Source organism: Pyxicephalus adspersus, chromosome 9, assembly GCF_032062135.1.
Source record: "Pyxicephalus adspersus chromosome 9, UCB_Pads_2.0, whole genome shotgun sequence".
Classification (NCBI taxonomy): Eukaryota; Metazoa; Chordata; class Amphibia; order Anura; family Pyxicephalidae; genus Pyxicephalus; species Pyxicephalus adspersus.
Window position 1 is genome coordinate 20060794 of NC_092866.1, and position 26524 is coordinate 20087317.

The 26524-nt window shown below is 37.7% G+C and overlaps 2 protein-coding genes across 2 annotated transcripts in view; one reads left to right on the forward strand and one right to left on the reverse strand.

The window, feature by feature from the left end:
- The window catches only part of SLC7A6OS (solute carrier family 7 member 6 opposite strand), an 11456-nt gene extending 11034 nt beyond the window's left edge, over positions 1-422 (reverse strand). Inside the window, exon 1 of the mRNA XM_072422878.1 lies at positions 228-422. Coding sequence (XP_072278979.1) covers positions 228-392 — 165 coding nt within the window. The 5' untranslated portion in view covers positions 393-422. The remainder of the gene's footprint in view (positions 1-227) is intronic.
- A 59-nt stretch (positions 423-481) lies between these two features.
- On the forward strand, positions 482-26524 carry PRMT7 (protein arginine methyltransferase 7). The gene is made up of 18 exons (XM_072422875.1): positions 482-550; positions 3586-3714; positions 4280-4316; positions 5363-5512; positions 5804-5912; positions 7186-7298; positions 7904-8133; positions 8304-8484; positions 10989-11116; positions 14046-14181; positions 15143-15226; positions 16005-16052; positions 17331-17420; positions 17505-17666; positions 20340-20414; positions 23890-24050; positions 25333-25429; positions 25627-26524. Exons 2-18 carry the CDS (start codon positions 3623-3625, stop codon positions 25789-25791), a joined length of 2058 nt encoding a protein of 685 aa, XP_072278976.1. The 5' UTR covers positions 482-550; positions 3586-3622; the 3' UTR covers positions 25792-26524.

Here is a 26524-nt window from a genome sequence, read left to right on the forward strand (position 1 = left end):
GGGGGTAAAGTGGACCTTGCTGGGGGGTCTCCTCCTCCAAACTAGAGGGTGAAAGGCACGTGGTTGGGGGTCCCTTGCTCCTTCTCATCATGCTCTGACCTGGGGGGGAGGGGACCTGGTTAGAGCCCCCCATTATCTGATCTGGCTGGGCTGCTCTTCCTAGAAGTGAGGCGATCCGAGCTGGGTCCTCTGTGAGGTGAATGGTAACCTGTCTGGTGCCCTCCTACCTGAGAGGTGACGGTACCGGCTAGTTTGAAGAGCTGGTTGTCAACCTGTCCAGGCTCCCGGTTCTCCTCCTCCTCCTCGGCCCGTAGTCTCTTGCAGCTGATAACCAGCGCATCGGCCGGGTCTGCTCCCCTCTTCCGCTTCACACGCAGCACAGCCGCTTCCATGACAGGACTGTTGACAGGTCGCAGGATAATGACATCACATGCTTCAATCTGCGGGAGCGGCCATCTTTTGTTTGGCATAAACACGTGCTTCCGGTTCCAGGGATTGTGGGAATGTGGCAGCCACCAGTCACTTAGCACTGTGAGGGTGTGTGATTGAGGTATGTGAATATTCATATTCTGATTTCTCTTATATAAGTTTTCTGGATGACACCACCTGTTTTGATATACTTAAGTAATACATGGTTATCTAGTGTTGGTCCCTGTTTTGTAAATTCTAGTTCTGCTTCTGTTTTTAGGGAACTTTGTTATTATAGCAGAAACTGTTTTCAGGTATTTGTTCAATGCAGGTGCTCACAGATCAGCACAAATACTTGCAAGAGTCTAAAAGCATAACTCAAGTATGAGCGATCATACAAATCGTTATTGCAAAAAAAGAGGCTAATTTTGTCTCTTCTGCAATAATCATCAAGCTATGTATGTGCAGATCAGCATACCTGACGCATCCCAGCTTTCCCAGGAACCGAATGAACTCCTGTGCATTGTCATGGTCCAGCCAAGCATGGTACCTCAGACCCAACTCTAGAATAAAAGATGGTGGTGCCTGCGCTGGAGTGAGAACAGGTGAGAATAATAAAAAAAACTGTGATCAGACAGGTAAGGTTATTTTTTGCAGAAGGGACATCACCTGTCTCCTCTGCAATGAGGACCTGCCTGGTCACAATGTTTTAACTTTTGAGTTAAAGCAAAAGTAAACCCAAAACAATAAAATCACTCTTACCTTCAATCCCGCAGAGCAGTCTATTCGTCGGGAGGTTTCTTGCATCGGGTCACTCGTCGTCCCGGTATCTGTCTTTGGCCTAGCACAGAAGGAGCTCCAGTCACCCCCATCTTCTCCTCTATTCTTCCGGGTTCTCCTACATCACCCAGTCTCGCACTGTGCAGGCATGAGATCAGGTGACGTAGATTGGGGAATAACTTGCCAATCTCACTGTGCGTGCCTGAGATTGGCAATTTTTATCCCTATTGATAAAAGAGTGATGCACAGAAGGAGCAGCCAAGAGCCTCTTGGGATGCTCTGTGCTCCCATTCATCGAAAATGAACCCCCCTAACGGTAATCCCAAGTGACACTTACACTTACCTTGCTCCATTGTCATCCTCTGGCGTCCTGCTGCTGCTCCCCACAGGTCCTGGGGACACGTCTTCTCTCTTCGATCTTCATCCGCGAACTGCAGAGACGTTCTCGGGGATTTCCTGGTGACGTTGGTGCGGGTGGGAGAATCGTCGGAAAATTCAAAAATTTTGTATTGGATTCAATACAAAATAGCTGTATTGAGTCCAATACAAAGAAATCTTAATATATATATATATATATATATATATATATATATATATATATAATTATATTATACATACTACTGTATAGTTAAATTTACTTGTTTCACTATTTTGTTAATTTTTTAACAGGTTTTTGTGTTTTTTTATTTAAAGTTTATTATTAAATTTATAACATTTATTTAAATATTGGACATATTTCGGTGAGTTATGCCTAAGAATCATAGCCTATAATCTGAAGATTAAATTTCCAAGTTTGCAAGCAAATACCGACAGAATTAGAACGCTGGAGGGGTTAAGGGAGCAGAGCAAAAAAAACCCAGAAAAAAAAAAAAAAGATGTTGCATTTAATAAAAACCCTAAAAAACAAATTGTTTACCTTAAATAAAAGGGTTATCTACCCTTTTATGAAAGGTTAAAATTCTGAGTTTAGGTACACTTTAAGTTTTGCTTACGTGTTCCTGTCCTTTTACCTGAATACCCAGCTGTTGTGATGGACAAATCTCCAGCACCTCACAGTATGGCAGTGTCAAAGCTTGCCTGCCTCCTCCTATTGGCCCTTGAGGCAGACCAGCATTATAATGGACCAATAGGAATATGCCTGCACGGTAATGCGTGGGGTCCATACAACTTAGAAATGTCCAAACTAATTTGCGTGTAGTCTCTGTCCCAGAAACACAACAGGTTGGCAGGCCACATTGACAATCTTGTAGCTGCTTCTGTGCCACACAAACATTGGCATAGTTTTGATAAATGGTCAGAAACCTAACCCATTCATTACATGCCGATTAGCATCTAGTTGGCGTGTACATGTGAATTTGTTAGACAAGGAACAATCATCTTTTTTGTTGTAAGTGAACCTTGTACCTGTGAGCTGGGTATGCCCAAAAATCTTGTGGTGGTCAAGAGAGGACCCACCTAGATCAGTGACTGTTTCCAGAACATTAGAGGCTTGGTAGAGGTAGTTACCAAGCTCTTTAGTTACTTCATACCTGAGTGCAATTGTTTTTCCTTTTTAAAAAGATTAGTTACCTTGAATACTTTCAGTCACCACCCTAGAATAAGCATGTATTTCAGCAAAATCAGAGCTGACCTACATAAATGTACTTGTATTAGAATATTAAATATTAACCCTATAAGAGGGGCTGGGTGCAGGAAGATGAAGACTATGGCAATCAAGAGATCAGTTTTATGGCAATTAGGGTCTTCAGAAGATAAGGACATCGATTGGTTCCTCCTTATTTACCGGGTCTCCATTAATGTAAATCTGTGTGTTGTCCCTGCATCCTGCAACAGATTTGTTCATTTGCAAAACTCAACATGTCTACATTTCTCTCCCTCACCAATTTATCCAGCAACTACTAGGGAAATGAAGTTTATACAATCTTGGTGATTGTATAAGCTTCAATTATAAGCCACAATTTTCTAAAATGTGTCAAGGCAGTTCCATGTGTAATGAATCCACTGCAGCTTTGAACCCTGTGCACTGGTGTCCTGAAGTAGGAGGACGGTTATTAGCACTTTCACCACTGATAACACTGTTACCAGGATAAGTTATATATCCAGTGGATCCAGGAGGTGAGATCCAGGAAAGGTGCTCTACATCTAAAGGATATTACATGTTGTACTTTTTTGGACCCCAGATTTTCTGAGCTCTTTATTGCTTCTTCTATAATGGACTCCCTAACAATCTTTAAATTGCAGCAGGGACAACTCTGAAAATCTTAACTGTGGCGGAAGCATATCCACCTCTCACCCCACCTGTTTTCTGCCTTTGATTGTCTGTAGGATTTTAACTAATATAATATATCCTGCAAATTAGCTTGAGCTTGGAACTAATATAGAAATATTACTTTTCAGGTTTCTTCTACAGTACCAGTGCAACGCTCACCCAGTCATGGTTTTCTGTGGTCGCGTTAACCCTACAACAGGGGCCATGGACTGGATACAAGAAGATGAAGACTATGACTACCACCAAGAGATTGCCAGGTGAGTGTGGGTAAAAAGGAATAGGCAAATATGAGATGCACAAAAAATATTTCATTGGTGTGCAAATAAAAAATAAAAAGCAATATAGCTACTGATTTTCTTGTTTTTTAACTGAAAGTTGCATTTCAGCCATAAAAGTCAAACATTTAGATGTGTTGAAAAAATACATGGACAAAATTCCTCACTAAGCTATGAACATTAAACAAGAAGATTTTAGTCTCACATAATTCTTGTTCCATGTTTTCTTGGCTTTGTTAGATACACATCAAATGGCAAGAAAAATTAAGTTTTGCCACAAAGGTCAGGAAGCTGTGTTATTCACATTATTACCGGATGAGAAAATGGAGAAAGAAAGCCTAAAAGGGAATGCACCAGCACATCGCAGGACTGGAAAACTGCAATGTTATATTTGTGTTTTTGGGTTTAGATTTGAATTTAATGCCGAGGAATGGTGGATGGTAAATCTCATTCATGCAATTAATATTTATAATAAACAAGGTGGTGCTGAAATATGTTAAATTATTTTTGGTTTCTTTACTGATTCTCTTAAAATGTTTCTTTCCAGATCATCCTATGCTGATATGTTACATGATAAAGACCGTGTAAGTATGATGAATAGTTCTTGGTCAGCACTGCACACATTAGGCAAATAGTTTTTTGTTTTTTTCTAAGTTCCCAATGTAAGTTGCATGTATTGCTGTAAAAAAAATAAATCAATAGATAAAAAGTTATCTCCATGAAGTTTTGTGAAGTGTGCAGCAGATTATGTTACACTGACAATCTATTTTCTCATTCTTAAAATGATTCACATGATCTGGGAGAAAATGGCTAGATAATTCTGAATGTTCCACTATCAGGAAAAACAGTCGCCTGTATCTGACTTTCTGTACTTTCTAATGCACACTGTAAGGCTATGTACACAAGTTCAATAATTGTCGTTGGAAAAGATCTTTCACAATCCTTTCCAATGACAACATACTGAACGAGGGCTCTACGTACATCACTGTTCTGCTCTATGGAGAGGGGAGGGGGGAGAACGACAGAGCTGCTCCCCACTGTGCTCTCTCCCCTTCATTTTATTATGATCATTCATTGTTTGTGGATCTGACTGGACAGATCCATGAACAACGTCAGATGAGTGCTGTACACATGCCAGATTCTCATCCGATATCAGCCCTAAGGCTATTATTGGACGAGAATCATATGACGTGTGTACCTAGCCTAAGTGTTTTCAGTAAAAGAGGAGCTTGTACAGCTGCACAAGATGGAAGGTAAAATGGAGGTTCAGCTTTAGGAGTTAATGACAAATACTTTGGTCTTCATAGATATGTATATGCCCAGAAATGCAGAATATCCCTTATTTATCTATGCAAGGAACTTGTGTGAATCCGTACAGCAATCTAGTTTAAAAAGGTCACAAGGACACAGTGATGTGCAGATTGTGCTAACTAGGTGCATTGTCTGTGCTCTACATTCCACAGTTTTCATTACAATTGTATGTACTCCATGGTAAACTACACTTATGGAGATACAGCTAAAACACACTTGTTCAAAAATTCCTGGAGATCCAATGCCAAATAAATAATATGCTGGTCTTTTTTTTATAATCCTGATCACTTTATACTCACAAATGTTATGTCCCCTGCAGAATGAGAAGTATTATCAAGGAATCAAAGCAGCTGTAAAAAGAGTGAAGGAAAGAGGGGAGAAAGCTATTGTTTTAGATATTGGGACTGGAACTGGACTTCTGTCAATGATGGCCATCACATCTGGAGCAGACTATTGTTATGCTATTGAGGTAAGGAGCTTTTCTCCTTTCAGATTTCGTAGGGATGTGGAACCTCGTGTGTTAGATTTTTGCAATTTACAATATTTTTTTTTCCGTATAATATATATAATACTATATAATTGTATAGGCTTTTGAAAAAGGTACAAAACAGTCATTTGAAATCAGATACAAAGACCACTTTTGTTATTTCACTAAACCTAAATTCTGCTAGATCACGTGATATTTGCAGACATAGTTTAACCCCATTCTAGGCAGTGATTGCTGGAAAAAGTTAACTAATGGTTGTGGTTGTTATTGCAGGTGTTTACTCCTATGGCTGAAGCAGCTCTGCGGATAGTAAAAGCTAATGGCTTTGGTGACAAGATCAAAGTTATTAACAAGCATTCAAAGGAAGTGACGATGGGACCAGGTAATATGGGGAGATTTGCATAGTTCTACTTGGTGTGGAACTGACCAATCTGGTTTGCATAATGAAAAATGCTTTGCCACCCAAGTAATGAATTCCTCTTTTTAATTTTTTGGTAATGTTATTGTCATTGACACAGGGGAACGGTTGATAAAGCAGTATCTAATGTTTTTTTTTTTTTTTTTTAAATATCAACAATTAACAGCATTTTCGCTTTGGTCATTTACCATTTTTAAAGTTTTTGATCAAGATGTAAGATATATAATTCATCAATTAAAGACGGAACTAAACTCGTTGTTGGGTGGGCTTCTGCCATATTAGGCAAGTATGCACAGGAATCTTGCCGATTATGCCACAGACTTACCTGTGTTCTGTCTCCCTCGCAATGATGACAAATCTAGGACCTGTCATTGCTTCATCCTCAGAGGGTGGCATCTTTGCCACCAAGTCCATGGCTGACTTCCATGAAGACAGGCAATGCCATTTGGCCATTGATTATGTACTTTCTATGTGTGCAGGAGCGACATCCCTGCTCACTGGCTCTATCTGCCAAGCAGTTTAGAGTATAATCAAAAAGCCACCAGCAACCCGGGATTGATAAAAAAAAAATTGCTGGTCTCTTTTGTCAATTAGTACTACCTCCTTGTGACTTTTTGCCTTCTGAGTCTAGGTCTGCTTTATTTATGTATTGTATTCTGCAATAACAAATGTAGTAGATTGTGTTTTGGCATTTTATAAAAAAGGGAATTTGGCATCCCCTCAAACAGTTCTTTGTGGATATTAGTTACTGCAATTGAAACACATAGACCTGGAAGATTCCCAGGAGGTAATGTTTGGGGGAATGCCTGATTTCCTCTTTTGTAAATAGAACCCCTAGAGTCTGACTGAGGGGTTATGGATATCAGGTTTAAGGTTTACCAACAGAAAACACCTCCAGTTGAAGTGATTGTGAACCTCTTTCTTGTTGCCCTCAGCACAGTGCTTAGTGGTGCTAATAAAATAATACTTTATCAGAAAGAAAAATACAATAAAAATATTTCAGTCAAAAATTGTCTGGATGACTTCAAATTTTCTGTAAGCCTATGATTGATTAATCCCCACAGGATGACAAATGGATGCTGCTGGACAAAAAAAAGTTGCTTTGAACTGGATAGACTTGCAGTAGAGGCTATCATTAAGACTTAGTGGTTTTCTCATTTTTCCAGCTTTGATAAGAAAAACACACAAGTATATTTTCTGTAATTGTCAGTTATATTACACATGTACATCGTTACAGATGGAGACATGATGGAGCGTGCAAACATCCTCATCACTGAACTGTTTGATACTGAGCTTATAGGAGAAGGGGCCCTGCCCAGTTATGAACATGCTCAGCAAAACCTCATGCAGGTATACAGAATTTAAACATGCAATGTTTGTTTAGTACTTTTTTTCATAAAAGATTTCTCGGATGCATGTCAGTGTGTGCACATTCAAATAATCCACAATCATCTATTGGACAGCATTTTGCTTGTTCCCTTGTTTGTTGGCTGCGCCTTTGTCTGCTTCCTGCACACTCCTGTGCTTAGTCACAACTATTGGTTGGCCACCTCCAAGGTGGTCACTTCTGGAAGCTCATCTGTAGTTCACTGACCCCCAGCCATGTGATATTTTTTTTTTTTTGCTCCTGTCTCTTTTAGGCCCTTCTGTCTATGTTACTCCTGCACCATTCTCCAGGTCCTCTACCTGTTGTTCCCTTTTCTGCAGATCCCTCATTGTCCTACCACTGGCTTTTTTCCTATGACCTGTCAATGAGCACTGTTTGGAATTCCCTCTCAATGACCCTGTCGCATTTTACACAAAGCGGTTTCATGACCACTTCTCAGAGGTTTATGTAACATTTATTAATAATTGTACCCAAAGACTGTTAGGAAGCACAGTATGGTGAACATATACCTATATAATTAATACGTATGCTTTCCTGTCTATCCATCTCTGCTGATGCATTTTCACAGGAACGGTGGGAAGCAGTGCCTCATCGGGCTACAGTTTATGCCCAAGTGGTGGAATCTCACAGGCTTTGGAGCTGGAATAAGCTACTCCCCATAAACATAGATAATAAGCTGATCCAACCTCCACCCGAAATACAGACGTGTCCTGGAGCTCCATCAGTTTGTGATATACAGCTTAGCCAGCTGAGTCCAGATGATTTCAAAACACTCAGTGACATAATGGATATCTTCAGGTGAGAGAATTTGTCCTATTGCTCATGTAGTAAATGGAAAATTGGGTGAGATGGGGGTTCTGTATCTTATTTATTATTATTAATTTATTACTTTAAATCATAGTTTACAATGAATATAAAACATGTATGAGAATATATTCATGTTCATTTCTTATTGATCTCCATTGTAGTGTGGATTTCAGCCAGCAGGTCAGTAGTGCTACTGTCTCCCATCCTATCAATTTTACATCTTTGGCCAATGGAGCTGCCCAGGTGGTTTTGTCATGGTGGGACATAGATATGGACCCTGAAGGAACAATCAATTGTACCATGAAGCCAGGCTGGCTCTATCCTGCTGATCACCCTGTCCCTGTAAGTAATGACCAAGTCATACTTAACCCCCCTAGCGTTCTAATTCTGTCATTTTTTGATGCAAAAAGTGATCCTATTTTTTTTGCGTAGAAATTTTTGTTTATATTGTGGGCCTGTAATTCTTAGGATTAACTCCCGGGTATAATTATTATATTTATTTATTATATTAGAATCATAATTTTTAAAATAATACATAATTATAAATCATTATTATAAAAAATAATGAAATATTAGCCCAAAACAATGTAATTTATCCAAAAAAAAAAATTTTATCAAAAATTTCCTTCTGAAATTTTCCAAACAAGGGTGCAATAATATTGATAAATAATAATATAAATTATATGCAGATTTTAGAAAAAAAAATTTACTTCAATTCGGGAAGCAATCAAAAAGTCATTAAAAGGTCAGATCAAGGTCAGGGCTAATAGCATGCAAAATGTAAATCAGGGCACTGGGCAATGATGCTTGGTGCACTACAATGTGTATTTATACTTTTATTATATGTTTTGATGTGTTTTTACTTTAAAAAAAAATTTAAAAGCAGATTACATAGTAATCTGTTTTTAAATTTCCCGCCCCCAGAATCCATCACTCCACCGCATCACCCGGAAGATGTCACACATCTTGCCGGGTGATGCGGTGGGGGTGTCCCCGCCCTACTTCATTCCCCTGCTCGCATCTCCCCGAGGCTGATCTCCGGGTGATGCGAGCAGGAGAGTGAGCAGCGGGGACATCCCCTACTCCCGGAGGCTGATCTCCGGGTGATGCGAGCAGGAGAGTGAGCAGCGGGGACATCATCCCCTACTCCCGGAGGGTGAGATTAGCCTCCGGGAGATGCGAGCAGGCAGTAGATCCAGGGGCTGCTGCCAGCGGGAAATCTCCGCTGGCATCACCCTTTGGATTTACTATTGGTGATCGCATCTGCAGTTAGATGCGATGCACCAAGCAGAAATCCTGCATGGTGCATCGCATCTAACTGCAGATGCGTGCATCGGGGTGGTGGGGACCCGGGCGGTATTTAAAAGCAGATTACTCCGTAATCTGCTTTTAAATTTCCCGCCTGGCCACGCCCCCGATGGAGAAGCGCCCCGCCATCACAGCGGGATCGTGAGATCGCCCCTGGAGCGCGGGGATAAGGTAAGAGGGACCCTCAAAGGTACCCGGAGTGTGACTCGGGATTACCGCGTTTTGCAATTTTTTCCACCCCGAGTCACACTCGGGAATACCGCTAGGGGGGTTAAGGTGTTTTGCTTTTACAATATATTAACCACCTGGCCGTTAAACCCGACCTTGGTTCGGGGTAAAAACACTTGCAAAAAGTGTTAAACCCGAACTTTTTTCAGGTAGTTAAAAATATAAACAAACGTTATATTGCAATCCGATTGTAATACATTGTATGACAATCGGATTACAACTGAAAGAAAATACTTACCCGGTCCCCGCAGCTCCTCCAGCAGCAATAAAAAATTTGCTATTGCTGCTGGCATCTGCAGTAAGATGTGAAGCACAATGCAGAAATCCTACATTGTGCTGTGCATCTCTCTGGAGATGCGAGCAGCAGCAGCGTCTCTGCGAGCAGGGCAGGGAAATCCCCCCCTCACATCACTCCGGAGGATGAGTCATCTTCCAGTGATGTGATTGGTGATGTATGGGGGTGTGTCTGGGAGGGAAATTTAAAAGAAGATTACAATGTAATCTGCTTTTAAATGGTTTTTACAGTACAAAAACACCACACAACATGAAATAAAAATAAGAGTACATTTTTAATTTTATATTTTATTTTTAGATTACATTGTCTATTATTTCATTATTTTTTAAATTATTATTTATAATTATGTATTATATTATAATTTATGATTATAATATAATAAATAAATATAATTATCATACCCGGGAGTTAATCCTAAGAATTACAAGCCCACAATATAAACAGACTTTTTGCATAAAAAAACTGACAGAATTAGAACGCTAGGGGGGTTAAGCTGATTTTTGTGTTTTTTATTTAATTTTTTTTAAAAGTACATTTTTTTTTTTTTTTTTTTTTTACATGATTGTTTGTTTCAAACTTTTTTTATATTCATGATATCTACTTAGAACCATAATTCGGACATATTTCTGTAACTTACAGGTCTACAATTTAAAAAAAAAATTTCATGAAAAACAGTGTACCGCTGGGACATGCAGATGTCTAAATATAAAAGGGATGTGTAGTGTGTGTGTGTTTCCTCCAGATCTCTGCATTATCCTGGTGTAAAACCTTGCTTTTCGACAGTAGCTTCCTGTAATAAGACCAGTCACTGCTGTTCCCCTGCATTGTGTCTGGGGTTCAGCTTTAAACAAACAAAAAAAATTCCATGTTCTCTCTCATAAAATGTAATTTGGGCACAAAAAATAGCCATCTCACTTGTTAAGTATTAGTTTTGAACTGTTTGTAAGTTATTGAGCTGCATATGTGATGCAATATTTGATGTATTTCGGTTGTTTATCTGTTCCTTTTTGACTAGTGGCGGGATCACTGGATGCAGTGTGTGTATTTCCTACCTGCAGAGAAGAAGGTTACTCAGGGCGAGGAGCTTTGTCTCACCGCTTATCAAGATGACTATTGTGTGTGGTACAAGCTTATGAAGCCTGGGTAATTTTATATCATTATAGTCACCTTTGACATTTTATTTGTAGTTGATATTACCTGATACACTGTAAAACTGAACTCCAGGCAGATATAAAATACATACTTGTTTACAGCTCTGTAATAATTATTAAATCTTAAAAATGTTTTCAATGCAAATAGTGTAACCCTAACTTAGCTAATACCAGCCCCTTGTCATCACCTATACATCAGCACACAGGCTGAGCAAGTGAGGGCAGGACTGGAAGCCAGTCAGGTTTGTTGCATGCGGCTATGGTGCCAAGGACCATGCTTATAGGAGAAAGGAGTGAACAGAAGAATGACCCTTTCACTCAACTGCTTTTTCATTGTCCAGCCAGAAGGCTGGGGTGAAGATACGACACCATTGTATTTTTAAATCTGGCATCATCCCCCTGACTTTGCTATATGACATAACTGTAAATGTATGTTTATAAATAGAAAATCTTTACCAGAATAAACAGCTGTGATATAAGTATGTAATTTATTTGCCTGGAGTTGCCTCAAAAAAAACCTCCACAAAACACTGTTCTTTTATTTTTGGTAGAAATATATAGAAATGCCAGTTAGCAGAAGTTTGTAATATTAAATAATGTGACACTTTGGTGCTTTGAACTTCTTCTAGTGATCTATTGTGCTTATTGTGATTAAATGGTAATCTGTGCTGAATGTGCAATGTCCATGCATGTTTTATTTACAGTTAGGTCCATAAATATTTGGACAGAAACAACTTTTTTCTATTTTTGGTTTTGTACATTACCACAATTATTTTGAATGAAACAACTCAGATGCAGTTGAACTGCAGACTTTCAGCTTTTAACTCAGTGGATTGAACAAAAAGATTGCATAAAAAATGTGAGGAACTAAAGCCTTTTTTTACACAGTCACTTCATTTCAGGAGATCAAAAGTAATCAGACAATTGACTCAAAGGCTATTTCATGGGCTGGTGTGGGCAATTCCTTGGGTATGTCATTATCAATTAAGCAGATAAAAGGCTTGGAGTTGATTTGAGGGGGTGCTTGTATGTGGAAGATTTTGCTGTGAACAGACAACATGCGGTCAAAGAAGCTCTCTATGCAGGTGAAACAAGCCATCCTTAAGCTGCAAAAACAGAAAAAACTCATCCGAGAAATTGCTACAGAATTAGGAGTGGCAAAATCTACAGTCATATAGAAAGACTTGATTGGACTTTGCTCAAAAACATTGCTAAAAAAGCCAGCAGAGTTCTGGAAAAACATTCTTTGGACAGATAAAACCAAGATCAACCTTTACAAGAATGATGGCAAAAAAAAAGTATGGAGAAAGCGTGGGACAGCTCATGATCCAAAGCATACCACATCATCTGTAAAACAAGTCGGAGGCAGTCTGATGGCTTGGGCGTGCATGGCTGCCATGGCACTGGGACACCAGTGTTTATCCATGATGTGACACAGGACAGAAGCAGACGAATGAATTCTGAGGTGTTCAGAGACATACTGTCTGCTCAAGTCCAGCTAAATGCAGTCACATTGATTCGGAGGCATTTCATAATACAGATGGACAATGACCCAAAACATACAGCCAAACCGACCCAGGAGTTTATTAAAGCAAAGAAGTGGAATATTCTTGATTGGCCAAGTCAGTCACCTGATCTGAACCCAATTGAGCATGCATTTCACTTGTTGAAGACTAATCTTCGGACTAAAAGGCCCACAAACAAAGAGCAACTGAAAGCCGCTGCAGTAAAGTCCTGGCAGAGCATTAAAAAGGAGGAAACCCAGCAACTGGTGATGTCCATGAGTTCAAGACTACAGGCTGTCATTGCCAGCAAAGGGTTTTCAACCAAGTATTAGAACTGAATATCTTATTTTCAGCTTTTTAATTTGTCCAATTACTTTTGTTCAACCCACTGAATTAAAGTTGAAAGTCTGCATTTCTACTGCATCTGAGTTATTTCATTTAAAATTAATTGTGGTAATGTACAGAACCATAATTAGAAAAAAGTTGTCTTTGTCCAAATATTTATTGACCTAACTCTAGAGAAATACTTTAGGACAATACTCACAGAAAGGCAGACAAATACCTTTCTGGTGTTCATTGATGTTTTTAATTATAAGCTATGTACTTTAAACTGTAGAAGTTCTGGTGAAATTTAAAATATAAGAGAACATTATAAATTACAAGCATAAGAAGGATTTTCGAGTAATACAAAGCTGTACTGAAGAAAGAAATGAAGTTGGAGACAGATAATATAAATATATATATATATATATATATATATTAAAATCCTTCTTAAGGAAATGGACAAAATGTAAGCAGTACAAACTATGCATTATGCCCCTCCCCCCCCTTTTTTTTTTTTACATAAATAAGGGTTGCACATTGGTCTTTTCTGATAGCATTAGATAGTTTTTTTGCTAGCGCATGGTGAACCTCCCCTTGATCACAAGCAATTCAGAATTATACTATATTTTTGCAAAATTACATTTTTATGTTAAAGGTCTGATTGCTGCATTTACAAGTTTAGTGTTAAATGAAAACTAACACTAAAAGAAATATGAGGGCTGTGTATTGTACTTCTCCCCTTTCAGCATAATGTGTTTCCTATTGACTGATCATTTTTCCTGTGGCGATGTATAAGCCGGCAAAACAAACCACAGCATGTGGTGAGAGCAGCAGGTATTCCAACCCATTACAGATTGTCTTAAACTAAATTAATGCAAGCTGCTCTTTGAAAAGATTTTTTTTAGTACCTATCTGTTGAGGTTTCTGTATACTGTGGCACTGTTAAACACAATTGCATTGTAAAAAGAAAAAAAATGCATATTTATTAGGTTATTTTGGTCACATGCAGAATCCTATTATGAAAAGCATGTTTTTGTGAACAGAAATGGAAGTACGGTAATGATAGTTAAATCTGTTCCCTCTTTATTGTAGTGCAGAGGAGAGCAGCTCCGGATCAGATGAACGCCCGGTGTGTCTCTGTGGAGCCCATATCATTTGGAATCGTGCACGCTTTGGTGAATTAAATGACCACGGCAGAATAGAGAAGTACAAAGAAGCCTTAAGGAAGGTAACTGATACATTAAATGCTTGTCACTGTAAGAGCAGGTAGCTGCCTTTTTACATTTTATAAAATCTTGTTCTGTTAGATTTCTAAGATAACTATGAAATATTCACACATAATATTTTCCACTTTCAGATAGCAGGTGGAGTACTACAGTCTGTGGCTGCTAGTTTTCTGCCCACATGCTTCAGATAGCCTGTGTAGATTTATTATTTGTGATAAAAAAGGAGGGACACTGGCCATCACCATCCTATTATAGACAGAAGCATTCAACAAGTGCTCATGCAATTTCTGGGTTTCCAGAAATCCTAGTATGTTTTAAAACCTACATATTGGGCATGATTTATTAAAGCTCCCACAGGCTGGAGAAGATAAACTTTCATTAGTGAACCTGGGTGATACAGCAATCCTGGAATAGATCTGGGGCAGGATTGAAAACATTTGCTAGCAAATAGTAAATTACTTTTAGAAAATCCATTCCAGGTTTGCTGGATCACCCATTGTAAAAAAATGTAATAAATTATTTTCGTGAAATGAGGAGATTATGCAAGTATTTAGGTTTCTTTAAAAAAAAAAAAAAAAAAATATATATATATATATATATATATATATGTTCTATAAACATTAAAACGATTCAAACCATCATAGATTTTCTGAAGGGGAACTGCAGGGTTTAATTCTGTTTTATGTACTGACCATCCTCTTTTTTAATATATAACTGCATGTAATTCTAGGCTGGAATATTCTACACATATGTGAAGTGAGTGAACAGAACTGCCTGCACAAGATGTGTCATGTCTCCTATATATTTGTTTTAAGGCACTACAGAGGGTGGGGAACTAGTGAAGTACAGGGCACTAATATCTCTCTGTAAATATGTCTCAGCTGTAACAATGTCTATACTAGGGAATGAATTGATAAATTCTCCTTTGATTGACTTTATGTTGTGTCTTTTTATTATCTGCAGATCCTGACTCCAAGTTCCATGTGCCTATGTATAAGTGATGGAAGTTTGCTTCCTTTGCTAGCTTATAGTGTTGGAGTAGCTCAGGTAATTTCTTTAACTCTTTTGTTGAATGGCTTAAAAAAGAAAATATATGAAAATCCTTTCATTATATGGAAGATAAATGTGTAAGCATTGTTTGCCTTCAGTGAGGTGTCTAAATATTCAGCAGATCCAGAGGCACAGACAGCTGACAATATGAACTTTTTATTTTGTATTTTATGTGATATAATAGTGTAAGAAGATGTGATGGTTAAGTTTAATGATGTAGAATGCTAGGGATAACAGAAGGTATATGATTTTCTAGAAGCGACACAAATCCAAATGTCTTCTGTTGTAATAAACTTCTAGTGATTATCACACTGGTTTAGTAGATAGCTTTATTTATTTCCACTTCAGCTATCATAACCCGTTGGGTTCTATTGTCTTTTTGGTCCCCAAATAGTGATATAAAGAAGACATACACTGCAATTGTGCTGGCCGAACAGCCGGGAACAGTACTATGCATATGTCTGCCGTAAAACAGCTGTTCTGGATGTAGATTTGTGTTCGTTAATTGCTATTCTCAAACGTGGAATAAAACTCCTTTTTGGATTTGTCATGAGACTTGCAGAGGACATGTCTACTCAAAATCAGTCAGGTTTTGTCATGTAACAATACCAAAAAATATATTCTGGTCCTTTTTTATGCCTCCCAAGCACAAACTAAATGATCTTTAGCTATAATTATGAATTTTAAATCTTCCTCAATATAATTCATTTTGTAATATATTTATTTAGGATATTTCTTTGGGCACACTGCAGTAAATATGTTCATTTGTTTCCAGGTCTATACAATAGAGTATTCTTCAATGTCCCAGCAAGTCATGGAGAAGGTTAGTATACATTCTATATTATATTCTTTAAAAGCTTCATTTTTAAATTTCAGTTCAAGGAGCCTTACATCTAAACAAATACAAGTAAAATGTTTGTTTTGCCCAGAAGTTTTCTAGTGCAAAACATTGTAGAAGGTTTGCAGCATAAGTGAAGGCTTTAATTGGCTTATTGAAGCTGCAAACTTTCAGGGCCTCCTAGATTCCCTCATCAAACCTTTATACAATAAAATTTACTGTGACAATTAATAGAATTTGTTTTTGTATAATTTTGTTTTGATATAATTACACTGTTATTTACCCAAACCATTCCTGCAGCATTCAGAATAATACCCCTTTCCCTTTTGCCTAAATTCTTCATTCCTATCAATGTGAAAATTGGAGGTAGCTTTGACCAACATGTTCTACTTTTACCACACACCGTAGTGTGGAGCCAATTTTTAGGCCACCTTTTGGTTTCCATGATTGCCTGCTAAGCATGATAGTTCAGTTAACATACAAAACATATCCACAGCATTTAAAGATGGTGATTAATACAGTGATTACCAAATCTCCATTTTAAAGATCTAGGCATATTCCAGATAGCCATGTACCACCATAGAGTACAAGAGCAAGTGAGATTGTGAAGAGTAGAAGAGCAGGCCAAGGAATGGGGGTGCGAAAAAGTCTGTGCAGTGCAAAGGTGTGTACTCATCTACTAGCTCAAAATACCAGGTATGGGTAGATTGAATGGACTGGTCACCAACCTAGAGATTGCCTTCATGTATTTGGGTGGGCTGGAAATTATAAACTAACTATATGAATAGGAGTGTTATATTCAGGCACAGTAGTATACAGGGTTAAGGAACCTAATATTTTTTATGAAGAACTTTACCAGATCTCCATTGTCTAGAAATTATTGTTTGAATGGCCGAAGTAAAAAAAAAAAGAATAAAATAAAAGGAACAATTAGGCTTGAAAAGAAGAAATGCAAAAACAAAGTTAGGCAGTAAGTAGGGTCTTCAGATTGGTCTCACGACAACCCAGCACTAAATAATAAAGAATGGATCCCATAATGGTTGGATACCACAAAACCACACTGGTAGCGTGTTTACCATCAGGCATCACATCACCAGCAATTGGAAGAAGATGTAGGGGAAATCCAATGTAGGGAATGAAAGCTTTTATGCAAACTGTTGAGTCTATGTAGTCTTGTTCTTTAGCCTGATTTGTTTATAGCAACACTACATTCTGGTGAAGCATAATGCTTTCTGACAACTTTCTCCATTTAATATTTTCCAGCTTTTTCAAACGAACCACCTCAAAGAGGCAATTCCAATTCTACAGAAGACACCAGATAAAGTTACCTCTGCTGACCTTGAGGACAGAAAGGTGATTTTGCTTTATTGTAATATTTACTATAAATTTATGCTTGTAACTTTTTTGTGTTGCTTGACCATTAAACTTCTCATTTAGGTCTCCACTTTGATTGGTGAGCCATTCTTTACCACCAGTCTCCTGCCATGGCACAATCTGTACTTCTGGTATTCCCGCACTGCACTGTCTGGAAACCTTGCTGAGGGCTGCACAGTATTTCCCATGTCTGCTTCTCTTTATGTCTTGGCTGTGGAATTTAAGGTAAGAACAAGCAAACAATAAGAGATGTTTGTGTTAAAAATTGTTTGGCCTTAGTTTAAAGGATAACCTTAACACAAAAAAAAACATAATATATTTCAGCTTATAGGTCTTTAGATATGGTGGGTGTATTATTTTTTAGTCTTAGATCATTTTTCTTAAGTACAGAAAATACAGTTAGGTCCATAAATTTCTTGAGCCCCTGAAAAGTGTTAAAAAAAGGCTTTAATACCTCACATTTTTATGCAATATTTTTGTTCAACCCACTGAATTAAAGCTGATCAGTTCAGCTGCATCTGAGTTGTTTCATTTAAAATTTATTGTGGTAATGTACGGAACCAAAATTAGAAAAAAGTTGTCTCTGTCCAAATATTTATGGACCCTAACTGTACCTGTTGATAAATTCAGTGTCCTAGTCATTTCCTAAGAGCTGACCAAGACACAAAACCAGCCTGCCTTCTATAAACTACCACTCAACAAGGGCCTGATTTATTAAAGCTCTCCGAGGCTGGAGGGAATTCACTTTCATTAGTGGACCTGGGTGATCCAGTAAACCTGCAATCTATCTTGTCCAGGATTGGAAACATTTGCGAACAGATAGCAAATGACTATTAAGAAATCCATTCCAGGTTTGTTGGATCTCCCAGGTTTACTGATGAAAGTGTATCCTCTCTAGCTCTGGGGAGCTTTAATAAATAAAGCCCAAAGTCACAGATGTATCAATTGATGATGATTCAATTACAAAATTGTATGAATCTTAAGTAAATGTTGATTTTAGTTTTCCCAGTTTGTAGTACACCCTTGCATCCTGCGGATGGCACTGTGTACCAACATCTGTCAGTTTCTTTGCTGTTCATGTTGATGCTGAGAGCATGCTGCTCTGTATTATGTAATGTAAATAAAATCAAAGTATATAGCCATTTCTGTTAGCATTAAAGCTTAATATTTATTCTCAACAGTGAGCTGCTCCAAATGAATAATCACTTGTATTTGTCAATAAACATTGCATGCTATTAAAAATATATGAAAATAGTCTGTTAGATTAGTACTTCTGTCAAAGAGCTCCACCTGATCCCTAGTTTCTGGTGAATAATAGTGAAAGTTTGTTGCAAAACAAAGTCCTTACTACTGGTACAGCTGGCCGAAGATCTGATTTTATTGAGGGGAGAATGCAAGACCTGAGAACGCAAGTGGTGAAACTAAACTCCATCCTTTCCAAAACAAAGACAAACATTGTAAATTCAAAGTATGCTGTAGCTGCAATACTCACTTTCTAGCAGTGTTTCCAGCTATATTCCCTAGCATCATTCTGTTCACTTTCTGTGAGCCCAGGCTTTTATGGGCAACCCATCTTGGGGTGGGTTATTATAATGGCCTGGGCTCACTGTGTCCTGGACCACTTGTTCTGATATCCAGGAGTATCCAGCTCACTGTCACTACCAGAGAAGCAGAGGAACTACCCATCACACTGTTGGATTCTGTGTTTTTGGAAGGTGGGGTTTGTGCTGGAACTTGGAAAGAGAAAAATAATGGTAAGCAAGGCTTTAACCCCTTGACTGCCAAGGACATGTGCATACATATTTTGCTGTTCCTCTCCTAGACCTCCAATAAGGTGTGGTATTCATCATAGCAATCATAAGTGTGAAATCAAGTCCTTGGCCTCTGCAATTGTTTTGCATTTTAAAGTGGAAATAAAGCTCCACCTGAAAAATGTGGCATCAGTCAGGCCCTAATTGCAAGCAATGTCTCCTCTGCAATAAGTATTCTTACCTGCCTGATTGCTGTTCATGTGGAACTGTTATGCTCAGCCCTAATTTATGGCACACAACACAGCAATACATTGAAAATCCTTATAAACATCAAAAATGTCAGAGCAATCAAGTCATTGTATTTTACAGTTTAAAAAAAGAATTGAAACAATTGCCCTGCAGAATGCTGTCTTCTACTCTCTGTATTGTTATCTTGAGGTTATTTAAATACACCGTTTATCTGTTCCTATGAAAGCTCCGGCGTCACGCTTCATGCATTTTCAAAAGCAGCAACCCCAGTCCCATTATACCTTCTGTCTGCACGGTGGCCTGTGTGTCCTGATTACATTCTGTGTACCCCGATAAATAAGTCTTGAGGAAATTACTGCATGGGCTTTTTTAAATGAAATGCATGAAATGACACAGAGAGAGAGGAAGACAGACTTGTGTTTCTCCAACCTTTTAAGACGTCACTGGTAAAATGTATTTATATCCATAGTATGGAGGAATTGTGTTACATTCAAAAAAAAAAAAATATATATATATATATATATATCTATACAGGAAATCCTATATGTGTATAGGATTGATCGGTCACCTGAGAAACAAGAGCAAATACAACCAGCATCAGAAAAGCCAGCAAAGCACCAGTAAAGTAGAGATCATTGCAGCAAGATCAATTCCTTGCTTTATTATGTAAGAGAGAATGCGATTTCAGTACTGACAGCAGTTCTTTATTTTTCATAGATCTAAACCCTGGCTGACTGATGTGTTTGCTAAAGCTTTATATACCCTTAACAATGGCCATTCTTTCTTTTAAATAGTATTGACTTTTTGATCAATATTTTACCAGGTGGAAAATGCAAAGTTGACCAAGTTTTAAAAAGTGATTAAATGATTCACAAATGATTTCTTTATCTCTTATCAGGACCTTTGGAGGATCCGGAGTCCATGCGGAGTCTGTGAAGGGTTTGATGTCTCCATTATGGATGCAATGATCAAGGTTTCAGTCTTTTTTTCTCTCTCTGTAATCAGTAGATAAACATCTGATACTAGGGTTTTGGTTTGGGTGTTTTTAGGTTCTAACTAAACTCATAATTGAGCAAGGCAAATTCTAATAACAATCAGGCTGATAAGTGAATACAAACTGTAACAGTGTATAGAAGCAAAGGGAGGGACAGAATGTGGTCCATGTCTACACCAGCATTTCTCAACTTTCTTAACATGGGGTAACCCTTGAAATAACTTTTATGTATTAGGGAACCTCTGATGATAATATACACAGTTCCCAGTATTTTAATGTGGTGGCCAGTGAGCAGAATGCCCTTACATTGCTCACTAGTGGGAAGAATGTCATCCTTACAAATTTTAACAAGGTGGAAGTATTTGTGGGACTACAAGTATTATGAAGGGTTAAAGAAGAATACAAAACACTCAGACACTGCTTAGTTAAAAGTTTATAGTTCTCTTTATTGGATGTGTACAATGATCCAAAACAGCAACAGCAAGAGCAAGATAACACGACTCGGTTTACCCCAGGGAGAACCAATTTTCATATCTTCTAACTGGGAAGAGTCAGGCAGGGAGAAGCTGGCATTTCTTTACCCATATCCAGAAAATGATATCCATAGTTATTAAATATACTCTAATCTAAACCAATGAAATCCTTACATAACCAATGCAAGTTACAATAAACTGTAAAAAAAAATTGCAATTGTTAGTATGAAATCATGTTTTGTATATTACCAGCTGCTTTCTTTTTTATGACCTGTCAGGGACATAACTTTCTTTATCACGTCACTCCCACACCAACAAGTGTGGAAAGGAGAACACAAGATGATTAAAAGGGCACACACCAGACAGTTTACAGAAATCCACCTCTACAGTATTTCATGTATTTGTATTTATTGCTAAAAAGGATTAACTTTTAGGTGGCTTTTTAGTGGCAGCATCACAATTCCTGCTTCACGGGTAGCCAAAAAAATCATTGGTGCCAGCAGTAACTGACCTGATAGGCACCGCTTTTGTCATTGCTTAAGTAACCCCTAGGTTTCCACAAAACCCTGTTTGGGAAACTCTGCTCTGCATTATCATGTAGTCGCAGGGAAGAGGTAGTGAGCAACTCCAGGATCTTAACAGGAAACTAAAAAGCATAGGAGGTTCTGACTGTGTGGATAGGTGCAGAGCCTCAAAATGGGGGTTTTTGAAAATAGAAAGTTCAGTAGCTAAGGTAGTACTTGTGATTTACACTCATCAACATGTTTGATTTATAAGTTTACCATGTTCAATTTTGGCTTTAGTTAGTAGTTCAGAGTTTTGTAGGAATACTTTAAGAGGCACTCCGTGACAACCACACGCCATCAAGAGCCCTTCCCGCTGTACATACCTTAACAACATGGCTGAATACAGCCGGAGTCCTCCTGTTAATTTATAGTGGTCAGTGAGCACTTCTAGCTGGATTCCTGTTTAGTTCATACTTTCAATTAAAATTCTAGAAGTTTGTACAAAACAAGCTAGTGAGAACGAAGATCGGCTGCAACGTTTTTCACTGTTTCCACTGCATCCCTGTAAGTGTTTGTGCGCTTTTCTTATTCCCACAGACCATTTGTGAGCTGGTCAACAGACTATACACATCTGAACAGATACCAGGGATGCTTTATTTTAATATAACTTTATATCTGCAGGGAGGCCTTTGTCTGCAAACGTCTTTATCTGCTAGGAGACAGGAAATTTAAACTGGTAGAATCACTGATGATTATAAAATGGCTTTCAGAATCCAGAAGGAACATAAGAAAAAGATGAAAGATTGAATTTTTAAAATATGCTTGGTTTGATTTAATTTGAAAAGTTAAGTCTGAAATACAACTTATTTCTTAAATGATATGTAAACCAAGGAACAAAAGTGTCATATTTTGTAGCTATCCAGTCCTTAGATGTTGTAGCTGCAAATGTTTTCATTTATATGGTAAAAATATGGAACTAAAGCCTGAAAATGAATGCAGCTGCTATGTTTTACTAATGGTAAGCATTCACCATTTTTAGCTGCACCTGCATGCTATACTCAAAAGCCCAGACCTCATATTTTGTAAATGAGCACTGTGACTTGGAAAGATGTCATGCAATTCAACTTATCAGGCTTGTTGTACCGTGTGTGAACTGTGAACAGTTGTCTCCAGCAAAGAAAATCTAACTACTAACAGAGCCTAATAGTGAGCTAAATTGGTAAATAGTTATTCAGTCAAAATGCCAAAAAGATACACCAGAGAAAAATGGAGAAGATTAACTATTTTTACTCTATAAAACATTGTACATTTTCATCTAGTGTGTTAATACTCTACATCTTATGGTTAATAGTCTATCTTGCAGGCCTTTAAGGCAGTACATAGAACACCTTATTATTATACAAAAATCTATTTATTAGCAATACATCTTAGTTATAGAAACATTAAAAATAGCCACCTTATTCGAAACAATAACAACCAAGTTTCAAGCTAAATAGCCAGGTTACAGTGCTAGATTTAGCAGATCGTATCTAAAGCGTACAAATTTTGTTTGTGTCACAATCTTGTATGTTCCGACGCGTTTCGCGGATATATTCCGCTTCATCAGGGAACAGTTATACACAAAGTAGATGGATACAATATACACCAAAAAGAGAAATAATGGTGCAACTTGACCTGGCAAAAGATTTGCACAAGAGGCAGAGGAGATCACCAGTACAAAGAAGTAGTCAGACCGGTTCCAACAAGAAACATGTGACTGTCCAAATATATATACACAGTTGGAAAGGATGTACTCAGGATTAAATAAAAATTGATTCCAATGTAGAGGTTGAAGAGTACATCACAGGGGAAAAATATGTCCAAAAAAGTTGTATATGGATGCCCGGTGATCCGCCAGACTTGACCTTCCCTGTCTCTTGTGCCAGGTCAAGTTGCACCAATATTTATCTTTTTTGTGTATATAGTATCCATCTACTTTGTGTATAACTGTTCCCTGATGAAGCGGAATATATCCGCGAAACGTGTCAGAACATACAAGATTGTCACACAAACAAAACTTGTACGCTTTGGATACCATTTGCTAAATAATGCACTGTAAGCTGGCTATTCAGCTTGAAATTGGTTGTTATTGTTTCAATCAAAAAGGTGGCTATTTTTAATTTTTCTATATATGAAGATTTTAAAACTAGGATGTATTATTAATAAAAAGATTTTTATATATAATAATATAGTGTTATATGTACTGCCTTAAAAGTCCCACAAAATAGAGTTTTTGCTAAGTAGACCTTTAAATAGGGGTGTTGGCAGTGGTTAACATTATTTGGAGTTGACAGATTAGATCTATTATTAGTCTGTGTTATGGTTAATAGTTAAAAGAAATGTAAATTTAAATCTTATTTTGCAGTGTTTACTTTTATTACAGAGTGTATTTCTTTATTATAATTTTTTTTTTTTTTTTTTTTTTTTTTTTTTTAGAAATCTCTTGATTTTCGAGAATCACAAGAGGCCGAGCCCCATGCTCTTTGGGAATATCCCTGCAGAGCATTATCTGATGCAGCAAAGGTCATGACATTTGACTTTAGAGAGCCCGTCCCAGCTGATGATGTGAAGTCAGAAGGCTCTGTAAGCCTAGTAAGGTAAGAAAATCTGTATTGACAATTGGAATCTTTGTATTTGGGAATGTGGGTACCCACAATAAGAACTGGGGGTGAACTTTTTCCCAAAAGCAGTTCTGGCTGTGTCTGTCCCCTACCTCTCACTACTCACTGGATAACCAAAGTAATTTACATTTGACACTTAAAAGAATACCTTAAACACACAGAGGTAGTTCCCACACATATTAATGATTTGGTTTGGTTGTTTCAATGTGCCTACATGAGGCCCCCCACTTTGATTATGAACACATTTTTAGAAACATAAAACTCTCAGGGTTAAAGTTTCAATTTGTCCTCTTTGCTGTGCTTTCGTCACCCTTGTTACCCTGTTTCATAACGGAAAAAAGGATACAGTAGATGGTCATTTAATTTAGCTCAATTAATGTACCTTTCCCACCTAAAATATTCTGTGCACCTTGTTTGTGTGATTTTTGAGTTTTGCAATGTTAACATACTGTACTTCAATAATGTGTACACATCTTTGTTGTTTTTTTAGAATGTTTTTCAACAGATTAGAAACACTTTCTCTGTGTCGTCTTAAAGGGTTGTCTGCCAAGATTCTTTTGCTGGGAATCTTTAATTATTATTTCTCCACAATGCCAATAGCTACAGAGGTGAATGAGGGCATGATTTAAAGCTTTTACTGGTATATATGTGAATATAAATACTTCAGTATCTACAGTCTGGGGGAAGGTTCTCTCTAATGACAGTTTTGGCTTCCTTAGCTGTGTAATTGTTTTATTTTATTGTTGGAAGATACCAGTACTACAATGAGGTCTGTTTCCAAAGGACAAAAAACATTTGTTACTTGTTCAGCCCTCAGGCCGTTGACCAGCTTTCAGGACCGACCCTTAAATATAAAAGTAGCACATAGACCCAAGCATTTACCGGAGTATAGCTCATGTGCAAGCTGGAATAGTGTACTTTTTGTGTATGACACGTCATTCATCACTTAAACAGCAGTCCATCATGATGGATCCTTCTGGTTTAGCCCATTTTCTCAGATATTAGTACTGTAGTGGGTCCAGCCACCATATAAAGAAGAGGAAGTTGGATAATAACAGAAGTAGACACACCGGATCATACATGTGTTTAGCTGAGAATATTAACAATGCACACTAATTCTCCTGGTGTAGAATGCTGCAGTCTAGTTACTTCACCGGAATACTTCACAAAGAGGAGAATGTTTGTATGGTGTGAATGGTGAGGGTAACATATCTTCTTCCCTTCATTACTACTCTTATGATTTGTCTTTCTATAACAGATCAGGAAGGTGCCATGGGGTTGTACTCTGGATGGAGTATCAGCTTACAGAAGACATTTCGATCAGCACTGGCCTGTTGGACATTTCTAAAGAAAAGGTGAGTGTCTGATTACCACAACTTTCCTCTTAGTGACAAAACACAAAAACATGGCACCACATTTATGCTTTGCTGAGTGGAATTGTCTAGGTTTTCTTATAAACAAAAAAAAATTAAAGTTTGACAAACAATTTATTATGTATTTCCATGTCCCATCATTCACATTCACGCCTCTGTTCTGTTTTTTGTTCTCCCAGGGTTACTGTCAATGGTATCCACACAGCAAGCAAGGAATCTTCTTCCTAAATTCTGTCCTGGAGCAGGGATGGTCTTCTACACAGACCTATAGCTCTGTCACTTACCAAATGACTTTCCATCCAAAACTGGGGGACATTAAAATGAATTTTATTGCTAACTCCTAGCACTCATCAACTCTCTTTTTTTCCACAAGTGCAAGGTGACTTAAAGAGCAACTCTTCCTGAAACCGATTTAAACATTGTGGATGGATTGGATAGTTGTCCAGGTCATTAATATTGATATTTGCTTCCACCACTGGCACTTTGAGATTCCAGCTTTGACTTTTTAGTCAACTGTTATCATCTACTTAGGTGATTTCTTTATATGTAACTATAGGAAATTCACTTTAGTATGATGATACAACTGAGCTCGTAAAGAAATCAGTTTTTGGTTGGACTTGCTCTTTAAATATACATAATTTATGCAATCTAACATAAGACTGTTTTAACATCTTTTATGAACATGAGTGTGATTATGTTGATCACAACACAATTAATTTTATCAGAAGGGGTTATTTCTAAATAAAGATGAACAGTATTCACAATGTCTGTGAAGGGTCTAATTTATCCAGGTCATTGTAAATCTAGTAGTAGTTAGTCACATTAAACTGGACTTGTTCTTGTAAAGTTGAAGACATCTTGTAGCCAATCCAATCTGCTTCATTACTTCATATAGAACTTGGAAAGCCGCAAAACATCTTCAACATTACCAAAACAAGTCCAACTGACTGTAACTAACCATTACTAGATAGTATTCACACACAAAGTTTACAATAGACAGCTTATGTCAATGTTTACTAAAGAGATTTATGTCCTAAAGTGGATATGTAAAAATAAAATGCTTATTACATCAAGTAA